This window comes from Lissotriton vulgaris, chromosome 3_1, assembly GCF_964263255.1.
Source record: "Lissotriton vulgaris chromosome 3_1, aLisVul1.2, whole genome shotgun sequence".
Lineage (NCBI taxonomy): Eukaryota > Metazoa > Chordata > Amphibia > Caudata > Salamandridae > Lissotriton > Lissotriton vulgaris.
Window position 1 is genome coordinate 1,769,894,358 of NC_141689.1, and position 18,308 is coordinate 1,769,912,665.

General features: G+C 46.2%; 1 protein-coding gene across 1 annotated transcript in view; it reads right to left on the reverse strand.

Moving 5' to 3' along the window:
* AFG2A (AAA ATPase AFG2A) overlaps nucleotides 1–16,418 on the reverse strand; it is a 1,627,379-nt gene extending 1,610,961 nt beyond the window's left edge. Inside the window, exon 1 of the mRNA XM_086962189.1 lies at nucleotides 16,210–16,418. Coding sequence (XP_086818315.1) covers nucleotides 16,210–16,321 — 112 coding nt within the window. The 5' untranslated portion in view covers nucleotides 16,322–16,418. The remainder of the gene's footprint in view (nucleotides 1–16,209) is intronic.
* Nucleotides 16,419–18,308: the final 1,890 nt, after the last annotated feature.

An 18,308-nucleotide genomic window follows, 5' to 3' on the forward strand; every position in this document is an offset into this window, starting at 1 on the left:
AAGTGCTACATTTGTATTTGAAAACTACTCTTTAATGAAGGCTTTATCTAGAGATTTTCGTTAATGATTGCATTATTCTTGTCGGATAATGTAGGGTTAGCTAAATCTAGCATATTTTTAGATACAGCTAAGGGTCATTTTACACGATTAGCCTCCCAGTTTGGATAGAGAAGCAATACAGTTCAGAAAAGGTGGATCCAAAGGTTGATAGAGTTGGTATCTCAGGACAGGCATCAAATCAAGTTCTGCAGTTGTAAGGAAGAAGGTGTAAGTAAAAATCCAGGTCTTTCAAATTAGACACAATGTACCATATGTCTTTTGAGGTTGGAAGTAGCTATTCAGACAAGAATAATGGAGGCTGGCTGTAATACTAGAACTCATATCAGCTGAACCTCCTTGAGCTCAAATTACCTGACATCACAGGGATCTACTGCATTGGTAGGAGGGTGGTACAGCTGGCACTCATTTTTATGGAAATGTTGCTTGGATCAGGTTAAATCCTTTCAGAACGGTTTGGTGTGTTTGGAAAATCAATATGAATATTTGTGAGGCAGTGTTATTTTCCTATAAAACAACTATTTGTTTGTGCCAAAACTCTGTCCCCCACAATGACCATCAACACGAAGCTCCAGTGAGACCTGCACTTTGCACCGACAGCAAGGATTAACCAACACAAAAGTCATGACTGGCTCCATAAGATACAGCAACGCCCAGCCGCAATGCTCGACCTGTTCTTTGCATCGAAAGCCATCTCCTCGTGGCCTCCTCTAACGAAAACAGAACTCCATGCACAAGACTTGAGAAAATAACTTATCAGCAGAACTAACCTGGTCTCCTTATCTGACCCGAACTCCATAAGAGCTGACCTGGATTGGTGACTTTCCCCTGGTCTAGCGTGAACAGATAACCACGAGTGGTGCCTTCTACTTCTTGGTAATATTTTCACCAAAAACTTTGAAAATCAATACCTCCAGTTTTACTGATTGGATTTTTGTTATTCTTGTTTCATTCTATGTAATAATATTTAGCCATTTTTCTAAAACGGTTTGTGATTTTTCTTGTGTTGGGTTTATACTTTATTACGGTTTGTCTGATGCATAACTACTTTATACATTGACTCTAAGTCTCTCTGCTTTGTGTTCAGCTTCCAGAGGATTAAACACTGGTTAATTTAGTGACCTTTGTGGTTTAGCCTGATGAGGATTGTGTTTGTTGCCTGAGTAAGGGTTCCAACCTTCTTAACCAATAACTTAAATTTCTTAAAATTACCTTTTTGAACAGAAAACTGCACAAGAATGCATTGTGGTGTGGAGACGACCCGTTTGGTGCCACTTGTTGTGACAAATTTTGATTGCCTCACACAAATTACATAAATATAGTGTAGAGGACTATTCGCAATATATATGAATATTGTGAGCTAAGTTGATCTTTCTGAAAGAAATCATGGTTATTCATTCTTCTATACCTCCATAGGAATACATTGCCTTTAGTGGAAACATTGCTTGGCTCAGGCTAAATCCTCATGGACCTTGTAGAGGGTAACTCTATAACTCCATAGGAATGCATTGGCTTGATGGTAACATAGTGGCCCTGGGTAGAAACATTTCTTAGATCAGAATAAATCCTTAAGGATTTGGGGGTTGGAGTGGGGGTAGATGTAGTGTGTTTAAAACACAGCATAAACATTTGAGAGACAATGTGATTTTTTCTTATTGGAAAAGCTTGATTAATTGTTAGAACAGAACTTCTTAGAAATGCATTGAATTCAGGGAGACTCACATGGTGCCACTTGTGGCAAATTATGATTGGCACAGATAATTTACATACAGGTATTGTAAAGGAGTGTTCCATTTCTCAAGGTGAATATGAATTATGAGGGCAGCAAAGTTGCCTGATGTTTTGGTGGAAAGTTGCTTTTCGCAGACTAAATCCTAATAGACTTAATAGTGGTATGTGTTTTGATTGAAACCCAACATATTCATAGTATGGCAATGCAAAGTCCGACAGAATAGAGTTAACTGAATTCTATGTCAGGACAGGAGGCTCCGATTATGCTTTCTCATTTCTTTAATGAAATGCTCAGCAGCCAATAAAAACAACCAAAAAACTACATTTCCCATGAACACCAGGGAATAACCATAGATGGTAGAGTATAAAAGGTCACTAAATCAAAGGAGAGAGGGAGGACTAGGTAAGCTAGTCTGGATCCCCGTTTATATATTCAAAATCAAAAGAGACTAGCTAGGTTTAAACAGAAAAGACTCAAAGGAGTACGTATGTCAAGGGAAACCAGTAGGTTTTATTTGAAGGCCCTCACCCACCAACCTAGTTGGTGGCATGCTTCATCATCGGGCCCCACCGCAGTGGCACCTAACGTGCCCCGGGTGTGCTTCGACGCCAGATTACTGCGGAGCTGGTATAATTGCTGAGTGTGCAATGTGGTGAGTATGAAGGTGAAAATTTAAAAAGCCATACAGAAATCCCAGCACCCGAGGGTAAAAACTATTTTAATAAAACTGGGTATCTGTTGGCACGTTAAAAAGGCAGACGGACACAGTGGAGTATGGATTATGACCTCCAGTGTCCTGTGTGGTCTACATGTTTCAGCCTGGCCTTTCTTAATTTGAAACAGGCTTTCCTCAGGACCAAGTGAGTATGTGTGGGGGTATTAAAATGAATTACAGTGAGTGTGTTTAAGGTTCTATGTGTAGCACACACTAAGGTGCTATATGGGTGAGAAGGGGGTTCCCTCTCGCTTTGCTACATATAACATAGAGGGGGACATACAGACGTACAGGGTAGAGTCATATTAGCATATTATTGCAAAAAAACACAGTCGTCATTCCACCGTCTTGTAAGGTGAGTGAGCGAACTATACATGGCTAAAGTGTGGTCTTGTCAGTGGCAAGACTCAAGTGAAGGTTATCTAGAAGCCGGTTGTAGTGGTGATCTAGAAAACGAACATGTCAATGTGAGGTTCAGGTAAGTGAAAGAAAATCAATTATTGTCCTCACACAGTGTTTTGCTGATCAAAGCCTCCTTGGGTCGCCTGGCAGAGAAAGAGACCCTAAAAGAAGGTGGTATTGGTTTTAAATAATTATCCGACCTGTAAGGGAAAAACTCAACACCTTACCCCAACAGTAGCTGTAGTGCGCAGCCTCATTTACTCACGAAACTGTCGATCTAGTTCCTCCCTGGACCTGTAATCCTTCTGCGGCGCCCGGATGTAAGTGAGGGCTGGCCGAGCCTGTTTATTTAAAGGTTCAGTCATTGATTACACCTGGATTAAGGTAGAAACAGAGGGAGGGGTAGCCGCGCTGAAAGCGCCATGTCATGCGCGCTCTGCGCATGCGTTAGGAGAGTAGCGGACCCTATCCGGCGCATGCGCCTGCTGGTAATGCCTCTCTGCGCATGTGCGGGTAGTTCGAGACTACCGCGCATGCGTGGAAGGTGCCGCGCATGCGTGGAAGGGTGTGTAAGCGCTCATGGTAGCGCTAGTATGCAATGAAACCTTTTTTCAGGGGCAAAAAGGTGTCAAAAATGATATTGACACTGGAAGGTGACAAATGAATGGTACAAAAATGTGAGAAGGATTAGTTTATGCCCAAATTACAGAGGAAGGACGCCTCAGTCATTGAGTGTGGACAATGCACAGAATAGAGAGGAAGGGCTATGCACAGAATAGAGAGGAAAAGGACTCAGTCATTAAGTGTTAAGCGAATTCCAAGGTATGGAATCGTTGAGACCCTCAGTATGGGTCGATAGGCGATAAATCCAACGTTGTTCTTTTTGGAAGAGAAAACTATCATTGTTTTCAGTTATGGGGAATTGCTCAATCACGGTCCAAGCGAAATCATTGGGGGTGTGATTGTGGGACAAGAAATGGTCAGTAAGTCTACTTATGTTTTTACCACATCGGATGGTGCTACGATGTTCAGTCATTCTTGTCCGTACCTTCCGGGTAGTCATACCCACGTACCGTAGGCCACATCTGCATGTCATGAGGTACACCAGGTTAGAGGAATTGCAGTTGGTAAACTGGCGTTGTGTCCATACCTTGCCCGGTTCTAGGTCCAGGGTCTTTGAGGGGGATGTAAGGTGGCACACGCTGCAATTATTGCACGGTTGGTGTCCCGTAAGTTTTGGTAGACCCCAAGCGTTGAGGATGGTGTTGTCATTAGTGGCACAGTTCGGTCTGGGTCTGGTGTGTACTAGGGAGTCTTTCAGATTCTTAGCCCTTTTGTATGCGAATCTGGGTTTTTCCCAGTTTCGGTTGCCTGAATTGATGATCTTCCAGTTCTTGGTGATTATGTTGGAGACCTGATTAGACACGGTATTATAAGTGGTGACGCATGTCAAAGTGGGTTCTTCAGGGGCCTTGTTGTTGCCTCAAGCAGAGACTCTCTATTTTGGTTTCGAGCCCTCTTGCAGGTGGTGTTCAGAATCCTGGTGGGGTATCCCCTGTCTTCCAATTTATGGATTAAAGTGGCTGATTGTTGTTTGTAGTCCTGAATTCGGCTGCAGTTGCGTCTCAATCGTAAAAATTGACCATAAGGAAGATTTTCCCGTAGAGGTCTAGGGTGGAAGCTGTCGAACCTCAAAAGTGAGTTCCTTGATGTGGGTTTGTGGTAAGTTGTGGTTGTCAAGCCGTCCACACCTGCCTTGATGGTGAGGTCCAGGAAGGCTAATTCAGAGGCACTGCTAGTGCAGGTAAACCTTAGGTAGTTGTCACGGGTATTGAGCCACATGAGGAATTGATCCAGGGATTCCTGATTTCCTTCCCAGATTACCAGAATGTCGTCGATATATCGACGCCATACATTGATGTTAGTTGCGTAGGGATTATTCACAGATTGTATGTGTGTCTTTTCGAAATGGGCTACGTAAAGACCAGCTATGCTGGGAGCGAAAACGCTCCCCATGCTGGTGCCATTGGTCTGTAGGTACAGCTTGCCATCATACTCAAAATAGTTGTCTTTTAATGCCAGAGTGGCACAATCCATTATGAAGCTGCGTGGAGTGTGATGGTTCCAGACAGTTCCAGTTAAGACTTCCTCCAGTACCGCCAATGTGGCGTCCTGCGGTAAGCTAGTGTAGAGGCTCTCAATATCTAATCCGACAAGGAGTTGGGTTTCCGGGTTGTAGTCGGTTTCCTTGATTACATTTAGCAGGTGTTTCGTATCCTTGATGTAAGAAGGTGTGAGTTGTACCAATGGATTCAAGAAAAAGTCGCAAAAGCGTGACAGGGGCTCTAGGAGTGATTGATTCCCAGACACAATAGGTCTTCCCGGTGGTGGGGTTACTCCTTTGTGTATCTTTGGGAGGGTGTAGAAGTATGGGATTCTTGCATTTTTGCAGCACAGGTAGTCGGCCTCCTGTTTGGAGATGTGTTCTGCGTCCCGGGCATTTTTTACCAAGATCTGTATCCTCTGGCTTAGTTCCTCAGTGGGGTCTTTCCTGAGTGGTCTGTAATTCCTGGTGTCACTGAGTAGTCTGAGACATTCAGTGTCATAATCTGTTTTATCCATGAGCACGATACCTCCCCCCTTGTCGGCGGGTTTTATGACAAGGGCAGGGTTAGCCTGCAGGCGTCTTATCGTTTCACGTTCCCGGTAGGACAGATTATTGAAGGTGTCTCTTTCTTGTATATTCTCAACCTCAGTGTAGACCGCCTGTTCGAAAGCAGCAATCTCAACAGGTATACTTGCAGGTGGAGGGATGAAAGTGGATTTTAATCTGAGGCCTGTCTCGTTGGGGACTTCCTCCTGAGGGTCGTTGGACTCTGTTTTCTTTTCAAAGAAGGCTTTTAATTTTAGTTTTCTGAAGAACTCCGCCAGTTCCATATGCAGTTTGAAATGGTCCAGTTTGGCTGTAGGGACGAAAGATAGGCCCTTGTTCAGGACTGCTGTCTCTTCTTCTGTCAATTCTGTGCTAGAGACGTTGAAAACCAGCTGGTCTTTTGTTCTTACCGCTGTTACTGTTTGCTCGGTCCCGCCTGTTCCTTGGTTTTGTTCCTCGTGTTCGAACTCACTGGTTCCGCTTCTGGTGTCCAGTGGACCTGTGGTGCATTTCTTCTTTTTCCACGATTCCTGCGGCCCTGTGATAAAAAAGGATATCTTTGGTTTGGATTCCCTTGAAAGTATGGCATCTGTCCTGGTGCGTACATTGGTGGTAAACCATAGAAAGGAGGTGGTATTGGTCCAAATTGTGGGGGCCCAAAGTTGTGGTTCTGTGGTGGACCCTGCCAGGGTTGCTGCCAATGTTGGCCTCGTCGTCCTCTTCCTCTAGATTGATTGGATTGATTGGATCCGGTGCTGGAATTGCTAGAGACCGAGCTATTGTCCCCGGAGCTGACGGAGTCTTTTCTGGATGGGGTATAAGCATCATCCGAATAAGGGTATGTCTTAGTGAAGTTGAATCTCTTCAGGTCTTTCTCAAAATTTTTAATTTTTGTCTGGGTTAAGTATTCTTTGTAGTCAGCCATCTCACGGTTTTGGTCTTCTAGTTTCTTTTTATAACCAGTTAGGGTGGTCTTGAAATGGTTCTCAGTTGCCTGGATTTCGATCAGGATAGCATCGGAGAGTCGCTTGGCGGTTTTAATGATGAGGACGAGCCAGTCCCTGGTACAATGCCAGGCGATCTGGGCCCAATCCTTCCTGAAAGTGGCGTCATCTAGGAAGATCCTAGGGGCATTGGTGACTATGAGACCTCTTGGAGCAGTGTTGGTGCGTAAATACTGTGCTAGAATTACGCCATGCAGGATGGTTCGTATTTTGTTCCTTTTCTTCTCAGTCAGTGCATCCCAGTCAGAGGACTGTGCAATGGTTGTGGAGACATTGAAGTCCGCCGCAAGGGACGGGTCGGATAAGATTTCACTGATATCATCTTCAGTGTAAGTTAGACCAGTGTTTTCTGCCATGTTGTTATGTTGTTTTTAGGAAAGTTAAACTCTCACAGCTGTGCGCTGCCTAAATATCACTAAATCAAAGGAGAGAGGGAGGACTAGGTAAGCTAGTCTGGATCCCCGTTTATATATTCAAAATCAAAAGAGACTAGCTAGGTTTAAACAGAAAAGACTCAAAGGAGTACGTATGTCAAGGGAAACCAGTAGGTTTTATTTGAAGGCCCTCACCCACCAACCTAGTTGGTGGCATGCTTCATCATCGGGCCCCACCGCAGTGGCACCTAACGTGCCCCGGGTGTGCTTCGACGCCAGATTACTGCGGAGCTGGTATAATTGCTGAGTGTGCAATGTGGTGAGTATGAAGGTGAAAATTTAAAAAGCCATACAGAAATCCCAGCACCCGAGGGTAAAAACTATTTTAATAAAACTGGGTATCTGTTGGCACGTTAAAAAGGCAGACGGACACAGTGGAGTATGGATTATGACCTCCAGTGTCCTGTGTGGTCTACATGTTTCAGCCTGGCCTTTCTTAATTTGAAACAGGCTTTCCTCAGGACCAAGTGAGTATGTGTGGGGGTATTAAAATGAATTACAGTGAGTGTGTTTAAGGTTCTATGTGTAGCACACACTAAGGTGCTATATGGGTGAGAAGGGGGTTCCCTCTCGCTTTGCTACATATAACATAGAGGGGGACATACAGACGTACAGGGTAGAGTCATATTAGCATATTATTGCAAAAAAACACAGTCGTCATTCCACCGTCTTGTAAGGTGAGTGAGCGAACTATACATGGCTAAAGTGTGGTCTTGTCAGTGGCAAGACTCAAGTGAAGGTTATCTAGAAGCCGGTTGTAGTGGTGATCTAGAAAACGAACATGTCAATGTGAGGTTCAGGTAAGTGAAAGAAAATCAATTATTGTCCTCACACAGTGTTTTGCTGATCAAAGCCTCCTTGGGTCGCCTGGCAGAGAAAGAGACCCTAAAAGAAGGTGGTATTGGTTTTAAATAATTATCCGACCTGTAAGGGAAAAACTCAACACCTTACCCCAACAGTAGCTGTAGTGCGCAGCCTCATTTACTCACGAAACTGTCGATCTAGTTCCTCCCTGGACCTGTAATCCTTCTGCGGCGCCCGGATGTAAGTGAGGGCTGGCCGAGCCTGTTTATTTAAAGGTTCAGTCATTGATTACACCTGGATTAAGGTAGAAACAGAGGGAGGGGTAGCCGCGCTGAAAGCGCCATGTCATGCGCGCTCTGCGCATGCGTTAGGAGAGTAGCGGACCCTATCCGGCGCATGCGCCTGCTGGTAATGCCTCTCTGCGCATGTGCGGGTAGTTCGAGACTACCGCGCATGCGTGGAAGGTGCCGCGCATGCGTGGAAGGGTGTGTAAGCGCTCATGGTAGCGCTAGTATGCAATGAAACCTTTTTTCAGGGGCAAAAAGGTGTCAAAAATGATATTGACACTGGAAGGTGACAAATGAATGGTACAAAAATGTGAGAAGGATTAGTTTATGCCCAAATTACAGAGGAAGGACGCCTCAGTCATTGAGTGTGGACAATGCACAGAATAGAGAGGAAGGGCTATGCACAGAATAGAGAGGAAAAGGACTCAGTCATTAAGTGTTAAGCGAATTCCAAGGTATGGAATCGTTGAGACCCTCAGTATGGGTCGATAGGCGATAAATCCAACGTTGTTCTTTTTGGAAGAGAAAACTATCATTGTTTTCAGTTATGGGGAATTGCTCAATCACGGTCCAAGCGAAATCATTGGGGGTGTGATTGTGGGACAAGAAATGGTCAGTAAGTCTACTTATGTTTTTACCACATCGGATGGTGCTACGATGTTCAGTCATTCTTGTCCGTACCTTCCGGGTAGTCATACCCACGTACCGTAGGCCACATCTGCATGTCATGAGGTACACCAGGTTAGAGGAATTGCAGTTGGTAAACTGGCGTTGTGTCCATACCTTGCCCGGTTCTAGGTCCAGGGTCTTTGAGGGGGATGTAAGGTGGCACACGCTGCAATTATTGCACGGTTGGTGTCCCGTAAGTTTTGGTAGACCCCAAGCGTTGAGGATGGTGTTGTCATTAGTGGCACAGTTCGGTCTGGGTCTGGTGTGTACTAGGGAGTCTTTCAGATTCTTAGCCCTTTTGTATGCGAATCTGGGTTTTTCCCAGTTTCGGTTGCCTGAATTGATGATCTTCCAGTTCTTGGTGATTATGTTGGAGACCTGATTAGACACGGTATTATAAGTGGTGACGCATGTCAAAGTGGGTTCTTCAGGGGGCCTTGTTGTTGCCTCAAGCAGAGACTCTCTATTTTGGTTTCGAGCCCTCTTGCAGGTGGTGTTCAGAATCCTGGTGGGGTATCCCCTGTCTTCCAATTTATGGATTAAAGTGGCTGATTGTTGTTTGTAGTCCTGAATTCGGCTGCAGTTGCGTCTCAATCGTAAAAATTGACCATAAGGAAGATTTTCCCGTAGAGGTCTAGGGTGGAAGCTGTCGAACCTCAAAAGTGAGTTCCTTGATGTGGGTTTGTGGTAAGTTGTGGTTGTCAAGCCGTCCACACCTGCCTTGATGGTGAGGTCCAGGAAGGCTAATTCAGAGGCACTGCTAGTGCAGGTAAACCTTAGGTAGTTGTCACGGGTATTGAGCCACATGAGGAATTGATCCAGGGATTCCTGATTTCCTGATTAAGAAAGGCCAGGCTGAAACATGTAGACCACACAGGACACTGGAGGTCATAATCCATACTCCACTGTGTCCGTCTGCCTTTTTAACGTGCCAACAGATACCCAGTTTTATTAAAATAGTTTTTACCCTCGGGTGCTGGGATTTCTGTATGGCTTTTTAAATTTTCACCTTCATACTCACCACATTGCACACTCAGCAATTATACCAGCTCCGCAGTAATCTGGCGTCGAAGCACACCCGGGGCACGTTAGGTGCCACTGCGGTGGGGCCCGATGATGAAGCATGCCACCAACTAGGTTGGTGGGTGAGGGCCTTCAAATAAAACCTACTGGTTTCCCTTGACATACGTACTCCTTTGAGTCTTTTCTGTTTAAACCTAGCTAGTCTCTTTTGATTTTGAAAGAGTATAAAAGGTCCCAACATTAGTCTGTCTTCCTCTTTCTTTGCTGCTCCGCAGCCAGTTAAGTGCATATTTTCTTCTCTTACAGCATATTGTTACTCTGTTGACTTATTGCTTTGCTTACCTGTTGTGCTTTGCGCATTTGAGGTTCGCGTGTTTGGGGCTTTGTCTCCGTCTTACTTACGTTCTCTTCCGTTGGAGCGTGTGGTCACCTCCGTTGTTCCGTGCGCTGTCTCGCGCTCGTGTCCTCTTGTGGAGTGGGAGCAGGGGTTTCCGTTTCCTTAGGGGAGCGCGAGCGCTCTCGAGACGGTGTTTGGTGACAGGTGACAGTCGCGCGTGCGCGCTGTCCTATTTCGGTTTCAGGGTTTCTCCTCAGAACTGGTTGAGTGACGACGTCTTTGGCGTACTGCCCACGACCTGTCTACCAACTTTAACCCCGTCAGACGCCGTGGTTTCTAGAGGACTGCGGTTGCAACATTGTGGCATAGGCTCTGCCTAGAGTGTATTGTTGTGCAGGCTTTGGCTCCCTCCACGCTTGAAATTGATTTCTGGAAGTCCGGACCCGGTTCCTGCTTCCTTCAAAGCCTGCTTTGGGGTTACACACTCCCCCTTGACTGGTGTTTCGACACTCTGATTTTTAGTCGTCTGGTGGGCATTAATTTTCTACTTTGTAGAATGGCGGAATATTATGACGCTGACGACGACTACTACTATGATGGCGAGGAGGAGGACTCCTTGGAGCAGAATTTGGTGGAGCAGTTGGACAAGGGGGTCCAACAGTCGGTTAACAAGGCACTGGTGCGTGCAATTAACCCCCTGAAGCGTCATCTTACTCAGTACGCCCAACAGCAGGGTTGGTTGCCTGCTGCGAAGAAGTCGGCTAAGTCGCTGATGAATCCTCATAAGGCTGACTTTCAGCGCCTTGCGAAGAGTTTGGCGGCCGCTCCTTCCGCATCTTCAGCTCCTCATGAGTCGGAGTCGGATAATGCCCACTCTTCAGCTTCTTCTGACCACGCTTCACCTCCCCCTCGGAAGAGGGTCTGTAAAGAACACTTTGTAGACGCACCTGAGCGTCCTTCAGTCCTGAATTTCGAGCCGGCGGACATCGTCCACCCGAACTCTTCATCGTGGACGCCTTCACCTGCGGTGGCGGCTTATATTGAATCCCACATTCGCCAGCCTTTTGAGGCCTCGGTTCGGGCGCGTCTGCGTTCTGAGTGCCCGAGACCGGACTTGGCAGACCATCTCTCCGACACCCCAGAGGTTGACCCCATGATGGTCACGTACTTAAAAAAGTACGCGAAAGACCCAAAGAAAGGTTTAGACAGATCCTGGAAGTCCTGTCAGGACAAAATGCTCGATTTATTGGCTCCCCTCACCAAACTCTTGGACCTTGGTTATAAGGCTGACGAGGCTTCGGCTCTGGTGAATCCTAAAGAATTAATTGAGTGGGCCCAGCGGGCGATTTGTTATCTAGGCAATGCGAATTGCGCGATGTCGACTGAACGTCGCAGGTCCATCCTCTTAAAGTTGGATCCTAAACTTTCAGACCTGGCGACGTCTGAGTCCGGCCCTGAGGCACAAGGATTGTTGTTCGGACAGCCTTTCCTGAAGGAGCTCACTCGATTTGTCTCTACATTTAGTGGCATTGACAAGGCGCAGGCCTCTTTGAGACGGGCCATGCGTCCGGTTTTTGCTAAGGCCGGGCGTGGAAGGGGACGCTCGTTCGGCCGAGGCTCTGCGAACCAGTCCCAGAAGGGAAATTCCTCTCAGCAGAGAGGATCCTACGACTCCGGCTACTGCACCCGAGCCAACTTTTACCCCTCCAGAAAGGGAAAAGGACAGTATGGAAAAGGCCGATCTGGTGGTCAACAGGGACAGTACCATGATGCCTCCTCTACAGGTGAGCCTAATAAATGCATGCGATGTGATGTTGGGGGGTCGCATTCAATTTTTCCTGCACAATTGGCGCATGATCTCAAGCGATGCATGGGTTCTGCAAACTGTTCAAGGGTTCCGAATAGAGTTTTATCATCCAGTGCATCAAACTCGTCCTCCCCCTTGTTTGCATTTTCCTCTGAAGGACCAAGAGTATCTCTCCGAGGAAGTAGCCACCCTCCTCAAGAAAGGGGCGATTGTTCCCACGACTCGTCATCCCTTGGGGTTTGCCAGTTCTGTCTTTCTGGTCGAGAAGAAGGGAGGCGGCTCTCGCCTTGTTCTCAATCTGAAAGATTTCAACGGGGTGGTAGTCTACCGGCATTTCAGGATGGAGGGCATCCATCTTTTGAGGGATCTCTTACGAGAGGGGGATTGGATGGTCCGTCTGGATCTCAAGGATGCATACCTCTCGATTCCGATTTTTCAGCCCCATCGCCGTTTCCTTCAGTTTCTGTGGCAAGGGGTTTGGTACGAGTATCAGGTTCTCCCCTTCGGTCTGTCATCGGCACTGTGGTGTTTCACGAAACTGTTGAGACCTGTAGTAGAACATCTACGTTCTCGGGGTGTGCGATTGATAATTTATCTGGACGATATCCTCCTGATGGCGGATTGTCCTCTTCAACTTATGCGTCATCTGGAATGGTCTGTAGATCTGTTACAATCTCTGGGCTTTCTGATCAATGTTCAGAAGTCGGTTTTGGTTCCCTCCCAGTCTGTAGACTTCCTGGGCTTCCAGATAGATTCGGTGTCCTGTCAACTTCTCTTACCCAAGCAAAAGATGCGTTACATCAAGAGGGAGTTGACGTCTGTTATTTCCAGACCGACTGTGTCGTTGAGGTCGTTGGCGAGAGTAGTGGGGCTTCTAGCATCTTCCATTCAGGCGATCTTTCCGGGCCCTCTACATTACCGGGCCATGCAACGCCTGAAAATTCTGCATCTCCGGAAAGGTCTCGGGTATTCAGACCAGATCCCTCTTACGGAGGAGGTCCGTTGGGAGATGCAGTGGTGGTTGGACCACATGGAGGCCTGGAATGGTCGAGCCCTCTTCGGGTCTTCCCCGGATCTAGTGATAGAGTCCGATGCCAGTCGGTGGGGATGGGGAGCCCGTTGCGGGTCTGTTTCGACAGGGGGTCGCTGGTCACCTCAGGAACTGACTCTGCATATCAATTGTCTGGAACTCCTAGCGGGTTCATTTGCGATCAAGTGTTTCTCTCCCCCGCGCCCGAGTTGTTGTGTCCTTCTTCGGATGGACAATGTCTCGGCAGTCCGCTACGTGAACAAGCTGGGCGGGACCCGTTCCAAAATCTTGGCGGAGATCGCCAAACATTTCTGGCACTTTTGTCTGCAGAACAAGATCACTGTTATTGCGGAGTATCTTCCGGGATGCCACAATCAAATTGCGGACTGGCACTCCCGACATCTCCGGGATTACAGCGATTGGAGGCTCCACCCTCGAGTCTTCCGTGCTCTCCAACGGCATTGGGGTCCTTGTCAACTGGATCTGTTTGCCTCGCGTCTGAATGCGCAACTCCCGCGCTTTTACAGTTGGAGACCGGACCCTCAGGCTCTGGCCACGGATGCGTTTCTCCAGCAGTGGCCATCGACCCTTTGCTATGCCTTTCCACCGTTTCTGATGATTCCCAGGGTCTTGGCTTATTCCAAACGTTTCCAGACGGATCTGATTCTGATTGCTCCTCTCTGGAGGGCTCAAGCTTGGTTTCCGGTGCTTCTGGAAATGTGCTCCGCTCCGCCGTTGCTCCTTCCCCAGTTGTGGAATCTCTTGTTGGATCCTCTCGGAGATCCACATCCCCTGATCTCCTCGGGCTCCCTCCAGTTGCTCGCGTGGAAAATCTCGGGGACCGTTGGGCGATCCCGGGCATTTCAAGCGACGCTTCCAAGTATCTTCGTGAGGCATGGGCCCCCAATACTCACAAACGATACAAGGGATCTTGGAAGCGATGGTGCGATTGGTGTGATCAACAACAAGTTAATCCCATTTCAGCGGATGTCAGTATGATTGTTAACTTTTTGGCTTCTTTAGCCACCTCTGGACTGGCTTACTCCACTATCAATGGCTTCCGCTCTGCTATTTCGGCAGGCCATACCCACATTGATGGGAAACCTGCGGGTGAACATCCTTTCGTTTCCAGGGTCCTTAAGGGTATTCGGTTTGCGAAACCTCCCACTCCGAAGTATGTTACATTGTGGGACGTTTCGGTTGTTCTCCGTTTCTTGGAGTCCTGGCCTTCGAACTCTTTGCTTTCCCGCAAGCAATTGTCGGCGAAGTTGACTATGTTGCTGTGCTTAGTTTCCTGTAAGCGTGTGTCTGATGTCCACGCTTTGGACCTTGCTGGTCGAAGTTTTACTCCTGAAGGGGTTTCCTTTCGTCTTTCTCGGCGTACAAAATCTAATACGCCTTCTATTTTTTATCCTTCTTTTCCCTCGCATCCCAACCTTTGCGTTGTGCAATGCTTGAAAGATTACGAGGTGAGTACTGCTTCTGTGCGTTCTGACATGCAGGGTCAATTGCTGATTGCTTTGCAAAAGCCCTTTCGCCCTGTCACTCCTGCTACTTTGGCGCGCTGGGTACGGGGTCTTATGTCTGAAGCAGGTATTGATGTTTCTGTGTTTGGCGCACATTCGGCACGTGGGGCTATGGCGTCCAAAGCCTTCTCCATGTGTGTTACTTTGTTTGATATAATGAAGGCTGCAGATTGGTCATCTGATTCTGTATTTAAAACGTTTTATTACAAGCCGATTGATTGTGTTGCTTCTGTGGTGGTGGATCAGCTTTAAACAAGCATAATCGGAGCCTCCTGTCCTGACATAGAATTCAAAATTTGCAAACATTCGTGACAAGAATTTTCAATTCTATTAAGGACAAGGAGGCGAGGATTATCCCACCCAGGTTTTTCCATATTTGTATGCTTATGTATTAGGACTATATACATGCATTTGCAAATATTTCTCTCCCTGTTCCCTTCCCTGATTGACTCTTGACAGTCTTGTTGGGTTTGGATATTATGGCTCTGTCTCTTGTTTCAGGCTCAGATCAGAAGTGATGTCGTTCCTGCCTTGCCGGGATCTGTCTCTCCTCCTGTCGTCTGGACCCATGGTTCGTCAGCTGCCTACTTCCGGATTCTGTGGATGACAGCGGCTTGTTTGGAATTGTTGTTCCTGTTCTATTTGGGATTTTACTTTAATTTGGATATATTTCCACAAAGAAAGAGGAAGACAGACTAATGTTGGGACCTTTTATACTCTACCATCTATGGTTATTCCCTGGTGTTCATGGGAAATGTAGTTTTTTGGTTGTTTTTATTGGCTGCTGAGCATTTCATTAAAGAAATGAGAAAGCATAATCCTCGCCTCCTTGTCCTTAATAGAATTGAAAATTCTTGTCACGAATGTTTGCAAATTTTGAATTATTTATGGTTCACTAAATGCACTGTATTTTTTATAAAATGTTCCCTGCGAATAAAATGCTGGCCGAATAAGAAGCTAACTTCCGCCGGCAAATAAGACGCTAACTTCCACCAGCGAATAACATGCTGGACGAATAAGATGCTAATTTACACCTGCGAATAAGATGCTAACTTCCACCAGCCAATATCATGCTGGCTGAATAAGATGCTAACTTCCGCCTGCGAATAGATGCTAATTTACACCTGCGAATAAGATGCTAACTTCCACCAGCCAATATCATGCTGGCTGAATAAAATGCTAACTTCCGCCTGCGAATAAGAAGCTAATTTATACCTGCAAATAAGATGCTAACTTCCACCAGCCAATAACGTGCTGACTGAATAGGATGCTAACTTCTGCCAGCGAATAAGATGTTGGCAGAATAAGAGGCAGAATAAGAGGCTAACATAAGCATCATACTAAGTTCATATAAGTTAAGGTTCAACAATCATAAACTAGACTTTGAGGAAAACTCAACCCCGTGCGTGTTTGCGTTAAGAGATAAAGAACATTTCATTTCTCGTGGCACTCTTTGAGATGCCCTCGCTCCTCCCTATGTGTATCACTTAATCGTCTCGCAACATGCCGGTGCCAACCTCTAATTCTTCAAGTTTTGAGGGTGATGCCGAGCCATCTAGAGAGGCTTGCACAGCGAAACTATCGTAAACAAATGAGAACACGTGCGCAAGTAGGGAATAACTTGGAGATGTGGAAGGAGGGTCTGAGTACCACTGCTCAGCCTGTCCCAGACAACGCACACGTGAGTGTAGGCAGCCTAGCTGCATGATTCAAGTTGCCGCTTCCTTACCTTTCTCCAAACTAACAGTCAGGATGGCACTGCCGGGTTCAGCGCGGGGACACTCTGTCATGGTCCCAGCAGCTGCAACCAATGCTTTATTCTTTTTCTTGCTTGAAGACATAATTGTCCGATCTCTCAAATACTACAGTAAATGTTTATGCTTTCCAGTTCACTAAAACTACTAGACTGCGCATGCCTTAAACACCAAACCCGGTTCTATGTCCCGAGCGATGACCATGTTGAAGCCAGGCAAAGTGTCTTCCTCTATTCTGAATGATGGATCCCATGGAGTTGATACCGCTACGAGTAATCTGCCTGACTATAACATGGACTCTGCTCATAGCGTGGCACTGTGTTTAGATTAGAGACCAATAAACACACCCACACGTGTTGATCGCAACAAGCGGGAAATAATGTCACTGACACTTAGCGGCCATCTTGGAAGGACAATTTCTCCATCTGAACGGGTACATGGTTTTCGCCAGCAAGATCAGGAAAGAATCTTTTTTTTAATAGATGCATCTGTTAAAATATTCCTGTCTTATAGACTGTTTAAGTTATTTTTTGTAATCGATTTCGAAATCTTAGTTCCGTCCGCTTTGTTTAGGGAGGGGCTAAATCGGCTGTCACTATCTAAAACAAAGTTCAAGTGACAGGTGTAAGAGATGAAGCGTTTAAGGTTTTCGAGACAACAACGAAACTACTTTCGTTTTGTCTCAAGCTCGTTTAATATTCTGTGCACGATTTTATTTTTTACTGTTTTGCATACATGCCAACATTTTAGGACAGGGACGTGGGAGATTTAAAATAAAAAAATCGGGAAAACGAAATTTCCCCATTGACTTCTACTATAGAAAATGCAATATCAGGCGGGAGACAGCTAAAATAAAGTCATTTTTGGCTTGGAAAATCGTTAGTCTCCCGCCTGAATCGGGTCTATTGGCATGTATGGCTTTTGATATTATCACATTATAATCAACAGTTTGTCCAATCAGTGGCTTTTGGTATAAATTTATCACGACACCTGTTTTATGGTCGTCAGTGTCTAGGTTCTTTAAAGCGAATAAGTCTCACACATTTGGAGGTCTGGCGGAGCTGTGTCACTCGTAATTGCCATGACAAGCGCATTTAATGTTCATGGTTATTAATCTGTTCTTTTCAACCGAAGAAAATTGGAGCGTTATAACACATTTGATAGGGTCAAATTTACACTGTTAAGGTAACACATGAAAATATTCTTATAGAGTAATCTAGTTTGTAGTGAAGGGGTTGTTTAGTAAGCATAAATAGGAACAAATGTGCCCAATAAGGAGGAACATTGGGTTCAACTGAATTGAAAACCTGGAGGGAAATACGAGCATAACGTGGAAAATATGGGCTATAGTCAGGGCTGGCCATGAGCAAGCTGGGCGCCGTCCCGGGGCGCCAATATTACAAGGGGTGCAGCATGGAGCTGCCTGACTTAATGTTATCCAAACAGCAGCTCGTCCATCCCACTTGGTCTCAATAGGGTGCCATTAACGGCTTTGTAATCAGTCTTTAATGTACCTCAGCCAAATTGTTATCAACCCCTAGCCCTCCTCCCATCTTCCTCACACCTCCTGTTGTCACACCGCAAACTTCGGAGTTTTGTTTTTCAGAGCTTCACAGTGTTCTTGTACTGGAGACATTTGTGATGATTTTATCACTAACAGGGGGGGGGGGGAGAGAGATATATCGAAATGGATTCGTTCTCCCTGGTCAAATGTACATAAACAAAAAGAATCCACTCCTTGAGTGTAGAGCGTATCCTCCAAATGTGGGGAACACCCTTGTTGTTTTTGGTCTCCTCACACACCAACAGGCCCCTTGGTGTCATGCTTCATCATCGGGGTCATCGTACCCCTCTACGGGGTACGGCGTGCTGCGACCTACGGATACGCGGGAGCACTTAAGATGACTATGTGTGGTGTGGATCGGGTATTTTAAATGTGAGTGTATAGTGGGGTTTAGATCTAAGTGAGTGAAGTTTAAAAAGAACCTGGCCCGTGGGGTAACAAAAAACATTTAATGGGCCCACAGGCTGGTGCTATTAAAATAGAGTGTGGGAGGTTAATAACGCAAACAAT